Source organism: Pelophylax lessonae, assembly GCF_965119305.1.
Source record: "Pelophylax lessonae genome assembly, chromosome: 1".
NCBI classification, from domain to species: Eukaryota; Metazoa; Chordata; class Amphibia; order Anura; family Ranidae; genus Pelophylax; species Pelophylax lessonae.
Window position 1 is genome coordinate 410,734,142 of NC_138768.1, and position 22,714 is coordinate 410,756,855.

The window sequence follows — 22,714 nt, forward strand, 5'->3', positions numbered from 1 at the left end:
CAAAAGCAGCTTTAGTGAGACATGATTAACTAGGGATCAATATTAAGCTCTATGAGCTAGGTTGATTTGATGTAATTTACCCTGAGTACCACATATCAGTTGAACAACCAAAAAACAGGTGTCAATTGGTCTTTGCCTTAATGGCAAACATTGCTGAGAGAACAAAGTTTTTGGCATTTTGAAAAGTATTCCGATGGCTGCTTATAAGCACAGAAAATTTTCACCTTGCAAGTAATACATTTTTTTTCTATTTTTATACACCATAAAATATATTATTAGTTATACTTTTTAACTACATCTTAATGAGCTTCTGGAGGGGATGCCAGCTTTTTTTTTTCCTGCCCAGTTCTTGCTTTTTCTAACTGTAGCCTTCAACAGTTGTATATGTGTTCCAGATATTTATCACTGGAAAATCTTGGTCTAATTACAAGGGGATTTTAAGTGCTTAAAATAGTTGGCAAAGAAGAATGGAGGACTTTGCAGTGTGTTAATTGGCACTTGTTCGGCTGATTTAGCTGTGTAAAATAAAAATGTTTGATTGTGGAAAACTTCTGGAAAAACGCAGCCAATATGAGTATCTTTTGTTTAATATCAATACACTGGTAAGCATATGCAGGTCACTCTCAATGCATGAATATGTGTCAGCAACTGTCACATCATGTTATGGGTACTTTAAGGTCTCTCTAATGATTTTAAGTGGGTTCACAAAGTGGAAGGCCATCCTCTGTTACTATACTAAAAGTTCAGACCTTAGGAAATGTCTTACTTTCTCAAAGTTCCCACCGTAAAAGCTGCAAAACATATGATGATTTATTTAATACTGCAAACAGCAGTGCACTAAGTGAGGTAAGCCATATAAATCTATTAGAATTCACCTTTAACATTCTTACTCTAATCTGATCAGTCACTCCTTACTTTGCATAGCATGATCCATCATCAAAGTTCATTGTAACGTTCCTTTGAAATATTGCTTGTATGTGAGACTTGGTATGTGGCATTATGACTTTGAGGGAACCAGCCTTTTTCTAGGACCTAATCAATTTATTTATCTAAGTGCTCACTTGCCAAAGAAATGCCATTCTACTTTTATCACTGGTACGGAGGTCATTAACTCAACAGCTCACAGTGTAGGAATAGTGGACAAGCCCCCGCTGGCCCAGTGGCTTCAAATTTTACAAGTAACAAAGTGCTATCTTTTGAGAACCCTATCCATGTATTCCTAAAATTGTCTTGACCCCCTAAAAAGGACTTTCATTGGATTTGCACATTTCTGTTTGCTATGTCACTTTCAAGCAACACATTATCATAAAGTGCCTGTAAAGACAGAGGTGGCTACCGTTTGTCCATTAAATGCATTGTGCCAGAAGTCACCATTTCCTTACATCTACTAGGGAAGTATATTTTCACAAGTTTTAGAACATCACATGTCATTGCAAGATACAACATGCCCGTAACCCTTGTCATCATGAAGATTAAGGCGCAGTATTCACATCTGTGCGAGATACAGGCTCACAAGTCAGCAATGCTGTTTTTCTGATTGTGATTGTTCATATAACATAGTCTTATATTTGGCTTTGTAGAATCCAAGAGGCGATTGGTCCCAGCTCTCTTATTCTGTAGTGTGCGTCAGTGTGCTATGCTCTGTGTTCCATAGTGCGTATGGCAGAGACAGCACAGTAAAAAAAAAAAAAGTAGATTGAATCATAACACAAATAAAAAATACATATACATCCAAAAATGTCCATCTTATTACTACCCAGAAATTTGGTGTCCCAGCAAATCCCTTTGTTCCTATGTTGCTTCAATACCCTTTTCCAGGTTGCACAATCCTCACTGTCCATGGTACAACCCAAAGGATTTGTGCTCTGTGTCCTTGGCTTACAAATAAACTTCTTTCCCAAGTGCGGCACACGTGAAACATGCCAGTCTGCTATTCACGGTATTTTGTCTTCCAGCAGAAATGGAGGACATCTTTGTCAAGTCCTTCTTAAGGGCCAGACAGCACAAAAATAAATATGCTCACAGGATCATCACAAGCCTACAAAACAGCTTTTTTTCTTCTTTTCCGCATCCCTCTGCTTAGCTAAAAAAAAGTTAGGCTTCCAAATGGGTCATCGGGTCTTCTGAATGAATCGTCAGGCTTTCCTACAAGTTCCGCAGCAGCGAGATTTGAACTGTGCAAGCTGACAAAGTTTTAGCTGTTTTACTTTTTCACAGTACCGTGTCGTATCTCTGCAGTCAACTGTAAGTGTGAAAAGAAGAAAACAGAACATGTCACATCTGGTCATTTGTATCCTTTCTAAAAAAACATTTCACAGTCTTACAATTATTTCAGAAAATTATGAGATAATAGGGCATCTGGTGACAATATGCATTTTTTATTTTTCAGAATTTTTGGCAGAAGTTCAAATAACTGAAACTTTTATAGCACCAATAAACTTTTGTCTCTTTTAGAGATACATCCTAGGTTATTACAATGTATTATCATTCTGGGGAAGATGTCCACATTTTAGGAAGTAGACATTGACATAGACAAGTGATACTGTCACAAGGGATAAGGGCTGTCTTTGCTGATCTCCTGAAGAAAATGCTTGTTGTCTGGCCGTGAAACTAAACTATATATATAAAAAAAAATTGATACCAGAGGTAAAAAAATCACATGGAAAGCATTTTTTGGCAGAAGAGACATGCAAAGTCTCTTTTGCCCCAAAAAAATGCTTACTTTTTTCCTAACTATGTTTTATTCTCTGTGTACACTGCCTGAAAAACATTGCACGTGTGCAGCTCAGTACACACTCCTAGCAACTGTAAGATATAAAGGATGGAGCTGGGGGTGACTCTTGTTGTATGTGCTGCCATTGTGCACCCAATGGCTAAATATGATGACTGGGAAACAGCAGAGGATTTGGCAACAGCAGCTGATGGAGTGGGAGCTGACAGCCTGGATCATAAGTAAGTGTACCATATTGTGCAAGCATGCTGTGCAAACTTGCTCATTATGGCAAGAGCCCACCCCTCACAGTAGATTTATTTCCACTTTAGAGTGGTTGTAATCCCTCTCATATACTCAGTGAATTCAATAGGCTCAAATGATACACAGAGATTAAACAAATCATCCTACATGAGTTTTACTTGTTTATATGCAGTCTTCTCTGCACACAGGAGCGAAGGAAGGATACAGAGCTGTGTTATCTGAAAAGACAAGCTGTGTGCTGAGCTCCCTCCCCCGTCACAAATTTATCTCATGTGTCGGAAAACTTCTCATAAGTAAATAATGCTGATAACAGAGGAACGAAGCACCAGAGAGAAATGACACTTACAACTTTGGAGAGAGATAATTAAACACTACAGATATTTGTGCTTTGTTCAGATTTTATGACTAGGGTTTACAACCACTTTAAGTACTTTTGATTCACAGACTCAGAACAAGCATGCTGCAAATATGTGTCAGAATTCTTTATCTTTATACTTGTTCTGGGACAGCGACTCAGAAAGCATTAAGGCCAAAGTTTTAAAAAGACAACAAGGGAACTATCTTTCTTAAAAGAAGTGTATTGTAATCAATGTTAGCCACTGATTAATGCAGAAGTTTTGGAGTTTCAGTGATACACTTTGTTGACTAACTTAAAGTGGTTCCAAAGCTAAAATGTTTTTTTAGCTTAATGAATTCCCTGCATAACATTCCCTAATACTTATTATCATATTTATATCCCATGACAATTTCCTATGCTTCAAACACAAGAATACAAAGTTAAAGTGGAACTCTAGTCTAATGTGCACAGTGACTGGAAGTGACATCACGCACCATCCCGGTAGTGACGCTGAGTCCTGAACTTGCAGAGGAGTCAGGTGAGACTCCGGAATAACGGTACACTGAAGGAGATGCAGGGACGGTCCGAATTAGAGGACTATTGTATGGTCATAGCACATGATGTAGAAAAATGCATGGGTTGAGCTCCATTTTATGCCATTGCGTATTTTACTGTCCACTATATGTACTGAAAGCGCTTTCCTATCTACCCAACTGTAACTGTTCTTAATCCTGAATAAACCCCTTTATTTTATGGTTTTACACTATGTGGAGGCCTTTTGTTTTTTTGTCTTCAGTTAACCACACGCTGAGTCAGAGGCGTAACTAGAACCTTCAGGGCCCCGGTGCAGGAAACCATGAAGGGCCCCCTGGACCCCTGGCCGGGGCCCTTCCCTTCAAGCCTGGGACTCTTCCCACTGATCCTGGGGCCCTTTACTCTCGTTGCGGGACCCTTTCACAAGTTCTGCAGTGGGCCAGCTTCCTGCCATGTTGGGGCCTCCCCACAGTGGCGCAATGCCAGGGCCCGGTTGCAAGTGTGACCTTTGCGATCCTGGAAGTTCACCCACTGGTGTCAGTTGTTTTTATTTTTTTGGTATTTTAATTGTATTATTTTTTATCATTTTATTTTTTATTTTTTTACAATGTTACTGACTATGACTCTGTCCATTCAGAAAAGGAAGGAGCTGGCTGGTAAATTACCTATTTACCGACCCCTTCCTGGTTTTCTATTGTGACACATCCCCTGCAGCAGCCAGCAGGAGAGGGTAGGGAGCACAGTAGGGGGGGGGGGCAGCACAGTGGGGGGGGGGGAAGCACAGTAGGGGGGGGGACCAGGGGAGCACACAGGGGCCCAGAGACAGCAGAACACGAGTGAACTGGATAGGAGGAGTGGGCGGGGGCAGCATACAGAGGAACCAATCTCCTCCATTTCCTCCTGCAGCTACAGGAGGAAAAAGGAGGGCAGTGATTTCTCTACATGCGGCCCCTGCCGCCCCTCCTATCCAGGTGTACAGGGGAGCCACACAGGGCCCCCTGGAGCATGGGGCCCGGTTGCGACCGCAACCCCTGCAACCCCTGTAGTTACGCCCCTGCGCTGAGTCTAATTGGAGAAGATTTTATTCATACTTCATTGTAAATAGATGGAACACCTATTGAGTCATTTATACACTAAGGGTGGATGTGGAGTTTTCCAGTGTATGGAAAATTGAGTGGAAAGTGGTGTGATAGATTTCAACTACCCTTGTCCCCTTTCCTGTTGAGGTTATATATACCACTGCTACTGTTGACCCATTTGGCATATGCTAATTTGGGTCTATTTGTTCCAGGAAGGAACCTTTATGTTGGTGGTGATTGGCTCACTTATAATTTTACACAATACCCACTTGGATCACACACATGTTTGTCACGGTTTAGACACAGTTTTGAACTTTTTTTGACTCTATGGACTTTTTTCTTTTCACGCATTATTAATTATTATTAACAAGTGAGTTAATACAAGCAAATTTTTATATGTGAGGCAAAATTATCCGGTGCATGTAACTCACATGGGGGAATGGTGGAGCACTTTGGGTGACCAACTGATGTGAGAGATCTGCACTTTTTTTCACACCATCTTCATCATCACTATTTATTTCATGGGACTGTTTGACACTTATTAAATTGCAACACTTTAATATCCAGCACCTCTGAAATCTACAGACTTTATTGATTTCTTGTGTTATAGATAAAGAATACCCGCTGTCCATTGTAAATATACACTTTTATATCTGGCAACATTACATTTGGTAAGGTGCGATTTTGGTGGGATGTGAAAATGCAACTGCATTTTACACACTCTCCCAAATCGCAGGCAAATTAATGGAAAGTCCTAATTGCATGAGAACAGTAAATAATTGCACAGTTTTAAGCACACCTTCCCTTCCCAAAGGTTTTGCAACATACTGTACAGTTATAGTGATGCTTGACCAGCGATTTGGGGAATGGTAACGTTTAAACCCACCTACATCGTACCTTAGTAAATCCAGCCCTTACAGCCCATACCGTTCTCACAAGGTGCCATGTTACAACGCTGCCAATTTGAGGGTCGGGGTCTCCAGGAACACATGTGATCTTGTACGGTTCTGCCAGTTCTGTGATGAACACACTCAACACGTCTAGACTGGAAACCATAATTGCCACAGGTAGCTGTGCAGAGGGTCCACGGCGAAACTCTCCAGTGTACGCTGCAGAGGTCTGCCCAGCAGTTCTGTGTGTTTCCCGGCCTGGTTAATAGAAAAAATAAGCAAACTCAGAATTGAAAAAAACATTAAATGATGATGCAAATGTTACAATGTGAAAAAAATAAATAAAATAAAAGTAACTTGTGGCCAAGACACAAACCTATAGGTATTTACACAGCCTCGACAAACAGTAAATGAGCTTTAAAATAAGCCCTCACTGACCTCTGTAGCTGCAGCTACTATGGTAAAATACATCCTCAAGGTTCACAGCAGAATAGCTGAAATAATTCAAGCCATTCTCTTAACAGCTCAGCTCACCCTGCTTGCCCTCCCAGGGCACCTAGATTAGAAGGCTGGAGAGCTGCTGAGTCTTGTCTTGGAAGGAGATCAGGGTAAACTAAGCTGGATTAGACAACCACTCAAACATGTTTTCAGTTGACTTTACCACACATTCAGCAAAATTTAACAAAACCAAAATTATTATATAGATAATTGTTAGGCATTTTGACTGTAAAAGGAACTGTTTGAAGTACAGTATTGATAAAATAATGATTTGTGAGAAATTATGGTTTTCCACAGTCACATGGCCATTTCATGGAAAATTAGGGACATACCTAAACAATATTTATAATTTTGTTCAAAGAAATATGTCTTGAGGGCTGAAGGCTATTGAAAAAAATAGAGACAGGTAAGATGCACCACAATAGATAAGGGATCTACAACATCTTTTTGTAGGACCCAGTGATGTGTGCTACATGGAGCGGTTGGAGAAATGAGCTAATATTGTAAGCAGTAGACAACTACTGGTGGGACAGTAAAGGCAATCTTTCAGGAGTGAAATCAAAAAGCTGAAATTGGAGGACCCAGCACAAGTGATGTCATCTTTATCCTTGCTTTAATGCATAGTGAGGTAATAATATGCAATACACATGTGCATATCGTATGTTCTAGGTCAGTGATCTGCCAAGATATGAAGGAAGGATTAGGATGTCAGTCCAGGATCTTGCAACTTCAAACACAGGTAAGCACTAAGCAATGGCTGCTCCCATATTTTTATCCTTTACATATTCCTCAGAGTTGTAGAATGCGTTCTTTTTGATCATCTCTACCATATAGAACACACAAATATATCTGCAAATTCGGAGAAAGAGGGAGTTAACTAAAAATAATGGTAGATAGGTTTACTGATTTATGGAAAAAAGAAGCAATAGAATACTGGAGGTCCTGATATAAGCAAATTACCCTATAGGCCATGTGGCTTAAAGAGCTTACAGTCTGATTGCTAGGAATCTCATAGCATCTTTACATTTTCCTGAGGAAATCACTAGATGAAATTGAGCATGGTTATCCTATTCTGAGTTCATTTAAAGGCCAATTTAAAACAGATACACTAGAAATCATGAAACACACACACACGCACACACATTTTATAGATATATACAGTATCTCACAAAAGTGAGTACTCCCCTCAAATTCTTGTAAATATTTTATTATATCTTTTCATGTGACAACACTGAAGAAATGACACTTTGCTACAATGTAAAGTAGTTAGTGTACAGCTTGTATAACGGTGTAAATTTGCTGTCTCCTCAAAATAACTCAACACGCAGCCATTAATGTCTAAACCACTGGCAACAAAAGTGAGTATGAGTTTAACAGGCCTTAACAGGTTGCCACTGTAGTCCTCTTCCACTCCTCCATGATGGCATCGGGGAGCTGGTGAATGTTAGAGACCTTGCGCTCCACCACCTTCTGTTTGAAGATGCCCCACAGATGCTCAATAGGGTTTAGATCTGGAGACATGCTTGGCCAGTCCATCACCTTTACCATCAGCTTCTTTAGCAAGGCGGTGGTTGTTTTGGAGGTGTGTTTGGAGTCGTTATGTTGGAATACTGCCCTGCCGCCCAGTTTCTGAAGGGAGGGGATCATGCTCTGCTTCAGTAAGTCACAGTAAATGTTGGCATTCATGGTCCCTCAATGAACTGTTGCTCCCAAGTGCCGGCAGCATTAATGCAGTCCCAGACCATGACCCTCCCACCACCATGCTTGACTGTAGGCAAAACACATTTGTCTTTGTACTCCTCACCTGGTTGCCGCTACACACGCTTGACTACATCTGAACCAAATAAGTTTATATTGGTCTCATCAGACCACAGGACATAGTTCCAGTAATCCATGTCCTTAGTCTGCTTGTCTGCAGCAAACTGTTTACGGGCTTTCTTGTGCATCATCTTTAGAAGAGGCTTCCTTCTGGGAGGACAGCTATACGGACCAATTTAATGGAGTGTGCAGCGTATGGTCTGAGCACTGACAGGCTGAACCCCCACCCCTTCAACCTCTGCAGTAATGCTGGCAGCACTCATATGTATATTTCTCAAAGACAACCTCTGGATAAGAAGCTGAGCACGTGCAGTCAACTTCTTTAGTCGACCATAACGAGGCCTGTTCTGAGTGGAACCTGTACTGTTAAACCGATGTATGGTCTTGGCCACTGTGCTGCAGCTCAATTTCAGGGTCTTGGCAAACTTCTTTTAGCGTAGGCCAACTTTATGTAGAGCAACAATTCTTTTTTTTTCACATTCTCAGAGAGTTCTTTGCCATGAGGTGCCATGTGAAACTTCCAGTGCCCAGTATGAGAGAGTGAGAGCGATAACACCAAATTTAACACACCTGCACCCCATTCACACCTGAGACCTTGTAACACTAACGATTCACATGACACCGGGGAGGGAAAATGGCTAATTGGGCCCAATTTGGACATTTTCACTTAGGGGTGTACTCACTTTTGTTGCCAGTGGTTTAGACATTAATGGCTGCATGTTGAGTTATTTTGAGGGGACAGCAAATTTACACTGTTATATAAGCTGTACACTCACTACTTTACATTGTAGCAAAGTGTCATTTCCTCAGTGTGGTCACATGAAAAGATATAGGAAAATATGTACAAAAATGTGAGGGGTGTACTCACTCCTGTGAGATACTATATATTATCACAGAGCATTAATGCATTTTAGAGTGAATTTCATGCATACCAATGTAGACACTTCTCAGTTAATAGAGTAAAAATGTACAATTTTACAATGCTGTTTACAGTTTCTTTTTAAAGACCAAGAATGCCAATTACTATAGAAGTAATTTCCATCGAATACACGCCCTTTAGACTTGTATTATGAAAAGGAGGACTAAAGCAAAATTCCAACAAAATTACCATCTTCATGTGCAGAAATGCTGACCCCAATCTGCATACTCTATGGGAGAACAAGGTGGGGGGGGGGGGGCACTAATGCTTAGCAAAGGGAGAGAGAGGGGGACACTGGTGTTTGGTAAAATTACAGTGGGGACATTGATGTCAGCGGGGGTCTTTTGGTGTTCAGGGGGGGGGGGGGGCATTGTTGTTCACAGGGGTTTAGTTGATTACTTACCTGTCGCCACTCTGCACCCGAGGCCACTGCCTCCATTAGCTGGAACTATAGTTCTCATATTGAGCAAGGGATTGCTCAGCCTGACAGAGCAACAAAGGAGCTAAAGACAGGTGCAGGAATAAGAATTTCAGCACTGGGATGGCAGCAGGACAAGGCCCATTAAAATCTCAGGGGAGTCCTATCAAATGTGGGACTTTTAGGTGGTATGATTTTTTTTACACTGAATTGTTTTTAGCGATGTAACTTTTCCCCCCAGTTTTATTCCTTCTGACAAAGCTGATTCTGTTTGATTTATTGGTGATCTTGTTGGTTATTATCACCTGTTTGGTATAATGTTTAATCAAACACTTGGCCATATACCAGCAAAATTCCTAAATGTGTGCAGATGTATCCGGGAGAAAAAATGTCATTATTTTTAAAAGCATTCTGACTTTACAGCATTATCGCTCTCTCTATATATATATATGTGTTTTTTTTTTCTTCTGTATTTCCGCATTATTTAGTTTGTAAATGTGATCACATCTCCAATAATAATCAAATATATTATTATTTTATATAGTTTAAGCCTATCTATGATCAAATTTTAAAATCATATATTCACTTCCAGATTGTATTTCTATTATTTGCAGCCTACTGCTATTAATGCTGCTGAGAAAAGTTTCAGGAGATGGAGTCAGTACACAAATCACTGCTTGCAGGCAGTAAGGTATCATGGGATATGTAGTCCTTAGAAATTGAAAGTAAACAGCAGAAGAGAAACTGTAAAGCATGCAGGGAATTTGGGAAATTGTGGAAAGAGATGACCAGCAGACAGGCAGCACTCACAACATAAAAGGACATTTTCCAAGGCAGCTTTTATTGGGTTGGCAAAAAAAAAACAATTGTTTGTATTGCTATTACGTTGATGATGTTATAAAATGAAAGTATATGCTGTGACTATAGAACTCCTTTATTACAATTAAGTTCAATCATGTTAAAACTACTGTATATGAAATATATTTTCTAGGTAGTGGACACCTGCTCTTTTGGCAATAAGCTCAACAGCTGCTAAGGATCTAAGGATGTGCATAAGTATTTGGTCACATTCAAATATAAGATGTATGAATGGTATTTGATTACCTTGGCAGAGTTTGACATTGTTCTGGAGATACGATTGTTCCTTCCCGCGTCTGGCAGTACACTTGTCTATGCTGTACAGCTGTGCGTGGTCCTATGCATGGTCCATGACACTGAACAAAGATATAAACAGCCATGTCAGGTAACACGTATTTAAAAAGACCATCAGTCTTGGATAAGGCAATAAGCCCTCTCATATAAGGCTGCTATATGGAGATTTCATTGCACATTTTGGGAAGCTTGCATTAGAGGTTAAATTAAGTACAAATGTGTCATTACTGTGCATCTATCTTAAAGAAGAATTCCAGGTATGAATATTTTTACATAGTTACATCGCCCAGCCACCACTGTACCAATGCATTAAACTTGTGGGATCCCTCTAGAAGTGATCTACACTAGCTTCTGAGCCCCATTCTGAGCACCTGTCCTGCTGCATTATGAACACAGGAGGTCGTCCGCTCAGCATGGGCACAATTGTATGAATGAATGCAAAGTAGTCTCTGATTGGATAAGATGGAGAGCGTGATGTCACCCAATCCAGAGAATTCTTTACATTTATTGAGAGCATGCAAAGTGATCTCCTGAATGGTGCCTATGCCGAGTGGATAACCTCCTGTGTTCATTATACAGCAGGGCAGCCTCTCAAGACGGGGAAAGGAAGCAAGTGGAAATCACTAGCATAGAGTCTACTACAGTGATTTCCAGCTACTAGAGGGATCCCACATGTATAGTATATGTAGAGATACAATGGTCCTAGATGAACCAATGTAACTATGTAAAAATATTCATAGCTGGAATTCTTCAGTTAAAACTGTTAAGATATCAGCTACATGGGGAGTGCATTGTTTCAATGAGTCAGCTGACTTTTAAGCTTGTATTATGAGAAGGAGGACTAAAGCACAACCATTGTGTAGCACTACAATGCAGGAAGCAGACCGAGTGTGAGCTAAACAAATATAGCTGCACCCAAGTAGATATATAATCACAAAAATTAAACAGATACCATTTTTTTTTTCTCAAAACAATAAAGTATATGTAAAGCTAAAACTTTGCATAGAGTAGGGGATGGTTAAAACCCCTGGCAGGTTTTTTTCATTTGTGTGCTACAACAGAAAGTGACCACAACAAATGTCCCCGCTGGAAAATTACAATTCTATTCCATGTTTATTGACAGTTTAATATTGTAGATTTTCCCCCCACTTTCAATCCCAGTGATAATGATCAACATGACTAATACAGGCCAGGGTACATTTTTCAAGTGAAACCCAGGCAGCAATAAAAAATATGACAGGCATTTTAACCCCTCACCACTCTCAACCAAAATTAAAATACGTTTTAGCTTTAGATACACTTACATATATTGTTAAGAAAATGTATTCCAAGCTGATTTATTTTTTATATACCTAAAACGATACATTAAAAAAACTGCATTTATTTTAGCCTTTGTTTCTCCAATTTGTTTTATTGTGAATGTGCATGATGCAACTACCTAGGAATGGAATCCAAAGGTCTGCTCCTGTCCCTGCGATCATTGTGATAATTCCCTAGCTAATAATCCAATACAATATCAAGACTACTTTGTGGAGAGTGAACTGAAATTAATTAATACAAAATTAGAAAAATACTTGTTAGTACCAGTAGCATGTTTTACGCATTTTATATTAAAAACCAAAATTCGGATATCAGGAGATAGTACTAAGGGGTGTATTTAAAAAAAAAAAAAAAAAATGCATTGCAGTTCACCTAGTGAAAGTGCATGTACAGTTGCTCTGTGCTAATAGGGCAAAAAAAAAACAAACAAACAAACAATATTAGGTTATTTCTTGTGCTAAATAAAGGTTTTTCATTGCTTTAAAATGAAAAATACCGAATTTTGCCACTTGATGATGTAAAGAATTACGGTATAGGACATTCTCATGATACTTAGTACCATCTAATGTCCAAATGCTGTGTTTTCCATTTTTAATCAATGATAAACACATATCCAGCACAGGAAATACAGGAGCTTAATATTTGTTTTGACCCATTTCCAAAAAATAAATGTATATGCATTTTCACTGGGTGAGTTGCTATACATTCTTTTTAATAAATACACCCCTAAATATTATTTTTTATTTCATAGGTTGCCATATAGCAAGAATTTTAGTCTTACAAACACAAATTTAACCTAAAATATACTGCCTGAGTTATCCGGCCATAATAGGCAAGAGGTAATTTTAATATTTTAATATTTTATACCAATATATACCAATTTTTTATTTTTCCTTCATTGAGAGGCACGGCGTTTGGATTGAAGATCAATCAAAGCCAGAAGGATGCTAGTTGCACAAAAACTAAAGAGGCAGTTAGAAAGACATTTTTTAGGAAGCTTAAAGCAGAATTAAAAACACAAATACTTACCTTAGTTTGGTCTGTTTTGATTGGCTGGCGTGGGGGTGACATTACTCCAGCATTAGCACAGGAGTGCAGTCACCCTGGAACACTGCTCAGGTCAATGTACATTCCGTAGAGGATTGTGAACAGACGGTTACCTGTTCTTTATTACAGAAGAGACCTTGCATGCCTCTTGTGCAATAAAAAGCCTATCTGTTCACAATTTTTTATTTTTTACATTTAATTCTGTTTTAACTCTCAACTGTCAGAGGATGTCATTTTTTTCATCTAGCATTTAAGAGTAAGGACCTGTTTTTTGCTACAGCTCCTTGATCTGCTATTTTCTAAGACTATTTCCACTACCAAGTAGCTGACTAGCAGGCAGCTGCTACATTTTTGTTATTCCTAGTCTCTCCATTCTAGCTGATGTGCATCAGTATTTCTTGATTTTTGCATTCTTTTTGTTTAGATTATTTTCCCTTCCTGCACAATTATTTCCTTTCAGAGTCAGCGGGTTGTGCTGACTATAGCTCAATCCATTGAAGGATAGCAAGAAGCAGAAGCCACTCCCTTTTATTCTACTTTTTTCATTGCACAGCTGTGGCTGAGTTGTCTATTTATTCTGCACACGCTGCAACTGCCCTTTGCTTGGCTTCACAGATATGGCCACTTTATAAGTATGTGTAGCTGCAGCAATTTTAGTGTACTGGTTAGCTGTGACTGACTCCTTGTCGCTGCGTGTGAACTCCGGAAGACTGCACTTTTTTTAATGGTGACAGAATTTGAATTATGCCTCCTCAGCAGCAGTATCAGTGCAGCCTTATTACAACCAACAACTTATAATAGAGAGTGCCTTTTCTTCACAGTACTACTTTATTTCTTTCTTTTAATAAAACAATAATAAAAATAAAAAAATAATAATTCCAGGGGAGAAATCTTCTTCTTTTAAAGATCCAACAGATCATAAGATGGAGTTGGTTGTCTATCTTTGTATACATAGTAATAGGTGCAGCGCTAGAGAACAAGCTTATAAAAGTTCCAAAAAATCTGTGTGTAGTCCTATTCGGTTTAAATCAGCAAATGTCCGTGATTCCAAGATGGTATTGCTGGGTTAAATATACCACCACCACCAGATGTCACCAAACACACTGACCCTTACCGTCAGGCTGATAAGACTGCACCAGATAAATAATCCCCACGCTGGTTCATCCAAACTTAACCACAGATCTCCATAAGTTATCAGAAACATGAATGACAGATGAGTCACAGATCCTCAAGATCCTAATATGGCCCCAAAAATAGTGAAAAGGCTAGTAGTGCAGTAAGTTAAATTAAAGTAGTGCTTCATAAAATCATAAAATACACACATTCTATCAGTATAGCTTCAGCGTATAAACAGTGTGGTTTATTTCCTTCCAAGAAGAAGGCCGCTACGTCCTCCCGCGCAATGACGTCACACGTTCTGTAGCCCGACCGACACAGCGTTTCGTCAACAATGACATCGTCAAGGGGTGTGGTTTGTCCTTAATGTGTAAGGTAAAGTCTACAGGCTTGGAAAGATCGGTTTGTAATTGGATAGAAAATTGGCTAAAATATAGAATTCAGAGAGTAATGGTTAATGATTCTTACTCTGAATGGTCTAAAGTTATCAGTGGTGTACCCCAAGGTTCAGTGTTGGGACCCTTACTTTTTAATATCTTTATAAATGATATAGGGTCTGGGATTAAAAGTACCATTTCAGTCTTTGCAGATGACACCAAGCTTTGCAGTGGAATAACTTCTTTACAGGATGTCTCCAACTTACAATCTGACCTCAATGCACTGTTTCATTGGGCAACTATGTGGCAAATGAGGTTTAATGTTGATAAATGTACAGTTATGCACATGGGGGATAAGAATATGCATGCATCATACATACTAGGTGGTGTAGAACTAGGGGAATCCATAGCGGAGAACGATCTGGGTGTTCTGGTAGATCATAAGCTTAATAATAGCATGCAATGCCAAGCTGCTGTTTCCAAAGCAAGCAAAGTCCTTTCTTGTATTAACAGAGGCACGGACTCCAGAGAGAGAGAGAGATGTAATTTTGCCCCTGTACAAATCATTAGTAAGACCTCATCTGGAATATGCAGTTCAGTTTTGGGCACCAGTTCTTAAAAAGGATATTGGGGAACTGGGGAAAGTGCAGAGAAGGGCAACCAAACTGATAAGAGGCATGGAGGACCTCAGCTATGAGAAAAGATTAGAGGAACTGAATTTATTCTCTCTTGAGAAGAGGAGATTAAGGGGGGATATGATCAACCTGTATAAATACATAAGGGGTCCATATAGTGAACTTGGGTTTGAGTTGTTAACTTTAAGGTCAACGCAGAGGACAAGGGGGCACTCTTTACGTCTAGAGGAAAACAGATTTCGTCTCCAAATACGGAAAGGTTTCTTCACCATAAGAGCTGTGAAAATGTGGAATAGACTCCCTCCAGGGGTGGTTCTGGCTAGCTCACTAGATTGCTTTAAAAAAGGCCTGGATTCTTTCCTAGGTGTACATAATATTTATGGGTATTAACATTTTTTTTTTTTTAGGTAAAGTTGATCCAGGGAATATCCGATTGCCTCTCGGGGGATCAGGAAGGAATTTTTTTCCCCTGCTGTAGCAAATTGGATTATGCTTTGCTGGGGTTTATTTTCGCCTTCCTCTGGATCAACAGCGGGTATAGGATTGTGTATATGGGATTGTATGGTAGGGTTTTCAATACTGTTTTTTTTTTATGGTTGAACCGGATGGACTTGTGTCTTTTTTCAACCTGACTAACTATGTAACTATGTAATACCATCTTGGAATCATGGACATTTGCTGATTTAAACCGAATAGGACTACACACAGATTTTTTTGGAACTTTTATAAGCTTGTTCTCTAGCGCTGCACCTATTAGTTTATATATTGTGTATGTTTATATCCTGACATATGTGCAGCTGCTGTTGTCTTTGTTTTTTTATATATATCTTTTATTTGCTTTTATTGAATTGATTGTTCCAAGCGCAGCTTTTTCTTGTTTTATATTATCTTTGTATACCATCACTGGAACACTGATATAACTGGTCATAGCATTTGTTCTGGTGTCTCAGGCGATAAGTTTGAGACAGGAGCAGATCAAACGGTCCTGGCTCTAAGGTTTCTGTGTGATGCTTCATTGGACTAGTGTTTTAGTGTCTGACATGACAGCGCCATCAGTGGTACTGCACAGAATCTTATGACTCAAATGTTGGTCTGTGGATCAAATATCTAGGAAAGTCTTAACTGACTAACCCTTAACTGACATTTTGGTGCAACACTGGGTGATATAATAAAAACCTTACTGGTGGTAGGAGCACCTTTTTACCCAACTCTGCAAGTCTTGTTAAAAAATATGTAAACCTGGATCCTCTTTTACGACTCACAGATATTCCTTTTGTTCCCAGGGTAAGTTAGACATGATAAGTCTTCTACTTAGACTGTTTCCAAACAACTTTGACAGAAAAAGTCCCCCAAGGTCCCAGATAAGCTGTTCTAAGCAAGGTGGGGGAATGTTGAGATTTTTAGCAGACTACTGCGGCAGTTAAATTTTGCACACAAGGGTTTAAGCGGTTGTTTTTTTCTGGTTACAAGATATAATTCCATGCTGTTTCTCTGAAGGACATCTCTGTGTCAAATATTTGTTTGAGTCCCTAAAAGCTGGCAGACATGCATCGGACTCTCAAAGGTCTGATTGCATTGCTTCTCAGTCCAAAGGATGTGCCTCTCAATGAACTCTATTTTTCTCAAAGACCAAATAACTAACTTATGCATAACACATAAATGTCAAGCAGCCCTCATAACATGCCACCACACTCAGAACATGCATATACGATAGTATTCAGTAAACCCAGTAGAGAATGCTGTTCTCAAAGTATTTTAGGGTTAACAATACTTGCACACAATTGAAAAGTCAGTGTTAATAGACCAAATAGTCATAGTCATCAAAACAAGGTAAGTTTTACAAAAGCTTGTGGACCTTTATTAGACATTAGCATCTTTGTTTTATTGTCACCTTAGTTGTATATACCTTGGATTGGACGTGTTCTATTCATGGTGTATTCAATAATTAGCAAAGTTTTGACTACCAGCTTGTGACCTACATTTCACAGGTGAGTACAGGTGCCCTTTTTACGAGTGCAATATCAAGCACCACAGAGTGCAATCCTTTATTTAAAGCAATACTGGGGCCTTTTTTCTGTTGTCCTTAGCATCCAGCAGATTATTATTTTCAATCTTTCATTGAAAGGGCATTGACCTCTATGGCAACGCAGCAGTATATATAGTTATTACTTCTCACAGAAAAAAAAAAAAAAATAGCAGCCAAATTGGAGCATAGTCACTGCTTTTAATAGCTTTGTGTGGTGAAACTATTCCCTGCTCCTTTTTTCTTTTGAGCTGAATAACTACTAGGGTCACATGTACACAAATATTTAATGGTTGTTTACACACACAAAGATTTCCCGGTGACAAATGGCCAGTCTGGAATTCTGTGTAAGGTAACACATGCAAAACACATGTGAAATCATTACTGACCAATGGTTCACACACCTTGTGATAAAACTTAGGAAATACTTAACAACAAGAAAACATATCTCCGACCTGGAGAACATAGTGTTTTATAAGAGATACCCATTTTACACACATATTTATTTATGCTTTCAATTAAAAATAATCTTTATGTCTGGCGAAACTTTTCATTTCCCTCAACCACTGACTATGGCACAGCTTCATGGCATGATGCCTTGAGCTTGCTTTCCTGCTTTGGTCCTGGCTGATTATTGCATCTGCTGCTAAGCTATAGCATGGAAAATACAATCTGTGTGTTTTTTATGTAACTAGCTATCAGTCTAATATGCTACAGTATAATTCTGCAGCTGAATAATGTGCATTAAACCTTTACAGGGTGTACCCTATTCTTCTAAGTTCCGAGCACTGGACCTAAGGACTTGTTAAAAACTGTCTTTGTGTTTTTATTTACTACTGACTATTTTTTAGATGATACACACGCTGGGAGGGTGGTATCTGGGACTTCCAGTTTCTGATAAGTTGAGGGCATATGGCCTGGTATGGTTGGGCGGGGGGCACACACTCATCTCCCCCCTTTCCTAGCCTGCCAGGCATGAATTTGGGAGGGATTCCACAACATTTTTTTTTTTCGGCGAAAGGATCCCACCCAAAATTCATAACAAATCTGAAGGGTCTGATGTAAACTGAATCAGTTTTGTCTATACATGTGATCTAAGAGTCAATCATCTTTTATGACTTTGGCCTGCATCTGTGGCTGGGCTGGCTTTGATCATTCCTCCCCCGAATTCATGTGTTACTTATCAGTCCCTACTTGGGGTGGGAAAGGACTCCTTATTTGATCATCTCACTATAAATTTAGTACAGCTTATGGGGGAAGTCACAGGCAGGGGGCTCAGTCACAGGGCAATTTTTCTGCAGGAGTGATTAGCAGTTGAACACAGCAGTTTAACTTAAGCAGGATAATGAAAGAAGCAAGAAAATACCACAAAGACCTCTGCTCCACTCTGGAGCAACAGCAAACCACCACTTCGGAAAGCATCTTACAAGTATGATTTCGATCCCCTCTACCCTTTGAAATGCCCCCTCTACATTGCCTTCTCATACTAGTACCCTCTGCTTTCAAAATCTCAATTCTTTTCCCCTCTTCTGCACCCCAAAATTTGTACATGTCACCCTCACTTCTACCCGCTCCCTACTACTGTTCTCATAACCTTCTACTTATACTTAACCCACCTACTGACCAAAGCACCAGGGCAGGGTAGTATGTGCACTCATACACATCTCACTCCCATCTTACTTTCCTCATCCTACGTCTTCTCCTAACTTCTGGGGATATCTCCCCTAATCATGGCCCTTCAGTATCCCTCCCCCACACCCGGCACCCTTCTTCCTCTTGAATTAGCCGCAACCTACTCAGTCTATTCTCTATATCCTTGCTCCCAAGAACCACTCCCCCTTCTAAAGTGCCCTCTGGAATACCTGATCTGTCTGCAACAAGCTCACTTCTGTTCATGGCTTTTTTGTCTCCCACTCCCCTAACCTATTTGCAATCACGGAAACCTCGCTTCAATCATCAGACTCTGCCTCTCACGCAACCCTCTCCCATGTTGGCCTCCACTGGACTCACTCACCTAGACGCAGTGGACGGAAAGGAGATGGCGTTGGTTTGCTTCTATACCCATTGAGCACCTTTCCAGTCCTTCCTACCCCTCCCTCTCTATCCTTTTCTTCTTTTGAGACACACGGTATTCACATGTTTTCTCCCGTTTGCATTGATCTTTTGGCCTCCTGGACTGGTGTCACGCTTCCTTGATGACTTCTCTGCCTGGCTACCCTACTTTCTCTTCTCTAAAATACCAACTATAATTCTTGGTGATTTTAACTAATGTTACCAGCCCAGCTACATCCCATATTTTAAACGTAACCTCATCCTTTTACCTAACACAATGGACACAGTCCTCCACTCACTCTGATGGCAATACCATTGAATTTGTTTTCTCCCAAGTTTGCACCCCCTACAACCTCACCAACACCCCCTTTTCTCTCTCTGACCACAACCTCATCATTTTCACAATGTCCCTGTCTCCAAACCTTTGCCAATTTAATCCTACTCTTTTCTACTCTGCAACTGACTATGTCCATGACACAATCTCACCCCTGTGTTTTCCTGACCTGGCCATGTCTGTCTACAACAGTTCACTTTCATCCACACTGGATTCTGTTGCTCCTCTCACTACATGAAGTATCAGGCTCTGTCCATTACAGCCTTGGCAGACTGACAACACCAGAAATCTTAACATACACAGCCGCCCACTGGAGCAATTGTGGCGTAAAAGCAAATCCCAGCATACATTCACCCTATATAAATATGCCTTCTTAAAATATAAGTCCTTGCTTCATGCTGCCAAACAAGCCTACTTTGTCATGCTCATTAATACTCCCTCTACTGTCCTCTAGTCCTCGTCATCTCTTCTCTACTTTTAAATCTCTACTTTCTCCACCACCATCTCCACCCAGTAACTTGCTCACTGCTCACGAGATCACTCGCCATTAACTTCAAAAACAAGATTGATGCTATTCGTGGGGGCATCTCCACTGCACAGACATCTGTCCCACTTAACATACCCTGTACAAAACCACTCTCAAAACTTTCCTCTTTCGACCTTGCTATTACCAAAGAGGTCACTAAAGTTTTCTTCAGAAGCCCGTCTTACCATCCTGTTCCCTCGCAAATCCTACAGTCACCCCCTTCCTATGCTCCCTCACTCACATCTTCAATCTCTCCCTCTCTACTGGCATCTTCCCCCTCCCCTCTAAAACATGCACTTATAACCCCTATACTTAAAAAGTCCTCACTGGACCCCACCAGCCTAAACAACTTCAAGACACTGCTCCCTCCTGGTTCTCCTCCTATCACAGCGCTCCTTCAATGTAATCTATAACTCTGTTTCCTCCTCTCCACTTCCTCTTTCTGTAGGGGTACCCCAAGGTTCTGTCTTCAGACCCCTCCTCTTCTTCATTTACACCTCCTCCCTTGGTCAATTGATAAACTCCCATGGCTTCCAGTGCCATCTCTATGCTGATGAAACAAATCTGTCTCTCTACTCCTTCAGTCTCCTCTCACATTACTAACTTATTAACTGACATATCAGCATGGATGTCACACCCCTTCCTCAAACTAAAACTTTTAAAAACTGAGCTCATATTTTTTCCTTTGGCCCATGCCCCTACTCCTGACTTCTCCATCAAGATCAATAACACAACCATCAGTTTCTTTCCTCGTGCCAGGGTGCTAGGTATAATCCTGCACTCTGATCTGTTCTTTCAGGCCCAAATCAAATCGCTGTCAAAATTTTGCATACTTCACCATCGTAACATCTCCAAAATACGCCCCTTTTTAAATGTTGAAACCATTAAGCAGCTTATTCACTCTCTTGTCATCTCTCGCCTTGACTATTGTAACTCCCTTCTTATTGGCCTACTTCTCCGCAAGCTATCCCCTCTTCAGTCTATCATGAATGCTGCTGCCAGACTCATTCACCTTATCAACCATTCAGTGTCTGCTGCCCCTCTCTGCCAATCCCTCCACTGGCTTCCCATTGCCCAAAGAATAAAACTCAAAACACTAACAATAACATACAAAGCCATTTACAACTCTGCCCGAACAACTATCGTCAATCTTGTCCCAAAATATAACCCACATCATCCTCTTCGCTCCTCCCAAGACCTCCTGCTCTCTAGCTTCCTTGTCTCTTCCTTCCATGCTCATCTCCAGGACTTCTCCAGAGCCTCTCCTATACTCCATTAAATGTGTCTAGTTAACTCCTACTCTATCCACTGATCCCTGAAAACTCATCTCCGCAGGGAGGCCTATCCTGCCTCCAGCTAACAACCAAATATTCTACTTCTCTCACCAGTTTATCTATCATAGTTACTACCTTTTGTTTCACCGGCCCCTCCCTATTAGATTGTAAGCTCACAGGAGAAGGGCCCTCCTAACCCTCTTGTATTGAATAGCATTGTTCCTGTATTGTCTCCCTTTATATTGTAAAGCACTGCCCAAACTGTTGGTGCTATATAAATCCTGAATAATAATAATGACTGAACGAATGATGCCCGTGTGAAAGAGGTCTAATTCTTGAGTGTGCCTCACTTTTCTGCTAGTGCCAGAAGCAGTTTGGTACCTTTCCCCAAAGTAGGTTGTTGTGGTTTAGAGTTAGATCGACATTAATGTCTAATTCCACAAATGTTGCTATAGTGATCACTTTATAGAATAAATGGTCTCCTGAAAAGTCCTCACCTGCCCCCATGAAGATGTGGTCCATTCCACACACAGCTGTCTACTGCAGCTTTGACTGTCAACAGGACGTTTTGCAGAGAAAGTGCACATATCATTTGACACTGGTATAGAGATCCCAGTTCCTGTCAGTTTTTGGCAAGTCACCCTGCGAGTCTGTACTCCTCCTCCACAGCTCTGTGAGCATGCTGACCAGGAGGTCACCATCCACCTAAGGGAAAGAAGCAAAAACAAATTTCAGAGGAACTCATAGTATAAATAAGCTAAAACCATGTGACACTTTTCAGATCTTACTGTAAGATATGACTTATTGTTAATCCCAAGCTTTGTGTCAGAATGCCTATTTATAGATACTCTAGGGTAGTAATTCCCAACTTATTACTGGCAGTTGTATATAGTTTCAGCCCCAGCTGTGACTTCTGAAAGCTTTCCAGCAGGTGTACACCTGGAAGAGTAGATATGTCAGTCCAATCACAAGAGATTACTGCCTAATGTGTTCTTTCCTGTGGCTGATAAGCAATCATGGTGACCAGTTGGCAGCCCTGAGGAACCCCAGTGTGGGATATAATATTAAAAGTAGGGTTTAGGCAGACAACAAATGCAATATGTGTTTCAGAATCCATCAGCTAAGTTTATTTAAATCCATGCAGCTGTGTACATATTAAAGCAAATTTTTGCAAATTTTGTGCAGTCCTGCATGCAGTGCACTGTGCAAAAAAATGTCCTACAAGGTAAAGTATAGGGTTATGAAAAGAGCAGTATAAGGAGCAGTAGCATAGCAGCCAATGCAAACTCACCATTCACTTATCTGACTTGACTAAATTACAATTGTATAATGTGCAATGGGTTGCTGTAAATAACCAATGTTCTTTGCACTACCAATAATGCTCATGAACC

The 22,714-nt window shown here is 40.2% G+C and overlaps 1 protein-coding gene across 1 annotated transcript in view; it reads right to left on the bottom strand.

The window, feature by feature from the left end:
- Positions 1-964: 964 nt before the first annotated feature.
- Positions 965-22,714, bottom strand: part of ADAMTSL1 (ADAMTS like 1) — a gene marked incomplete at its 3' end in the record, with an annotated part of 475,788 nt that continues 454,038 nt past the window's right edge. Inside the window, exons 26-29 of the mRNA XM_082260455.1 lie at positions 21,821-22,028; positions 10,572-10,681; positions 5,852-6,072; positions 965-2,242 (exon numbers count right to left, since the gene is read on the bottom strand). Coding sequence (XP_082116581.1) covers positions 2,136-2,242; positions 5,852-6,072; positions 10,572-10,681; positions 21,821-22,028 — 646 coding nt within the window. The remainder of the gene's footprint in view (positions 2,243-5,851; positions 6,073-10,571; positions 10,682-21,820; positions 22,029-22,714) is intronic.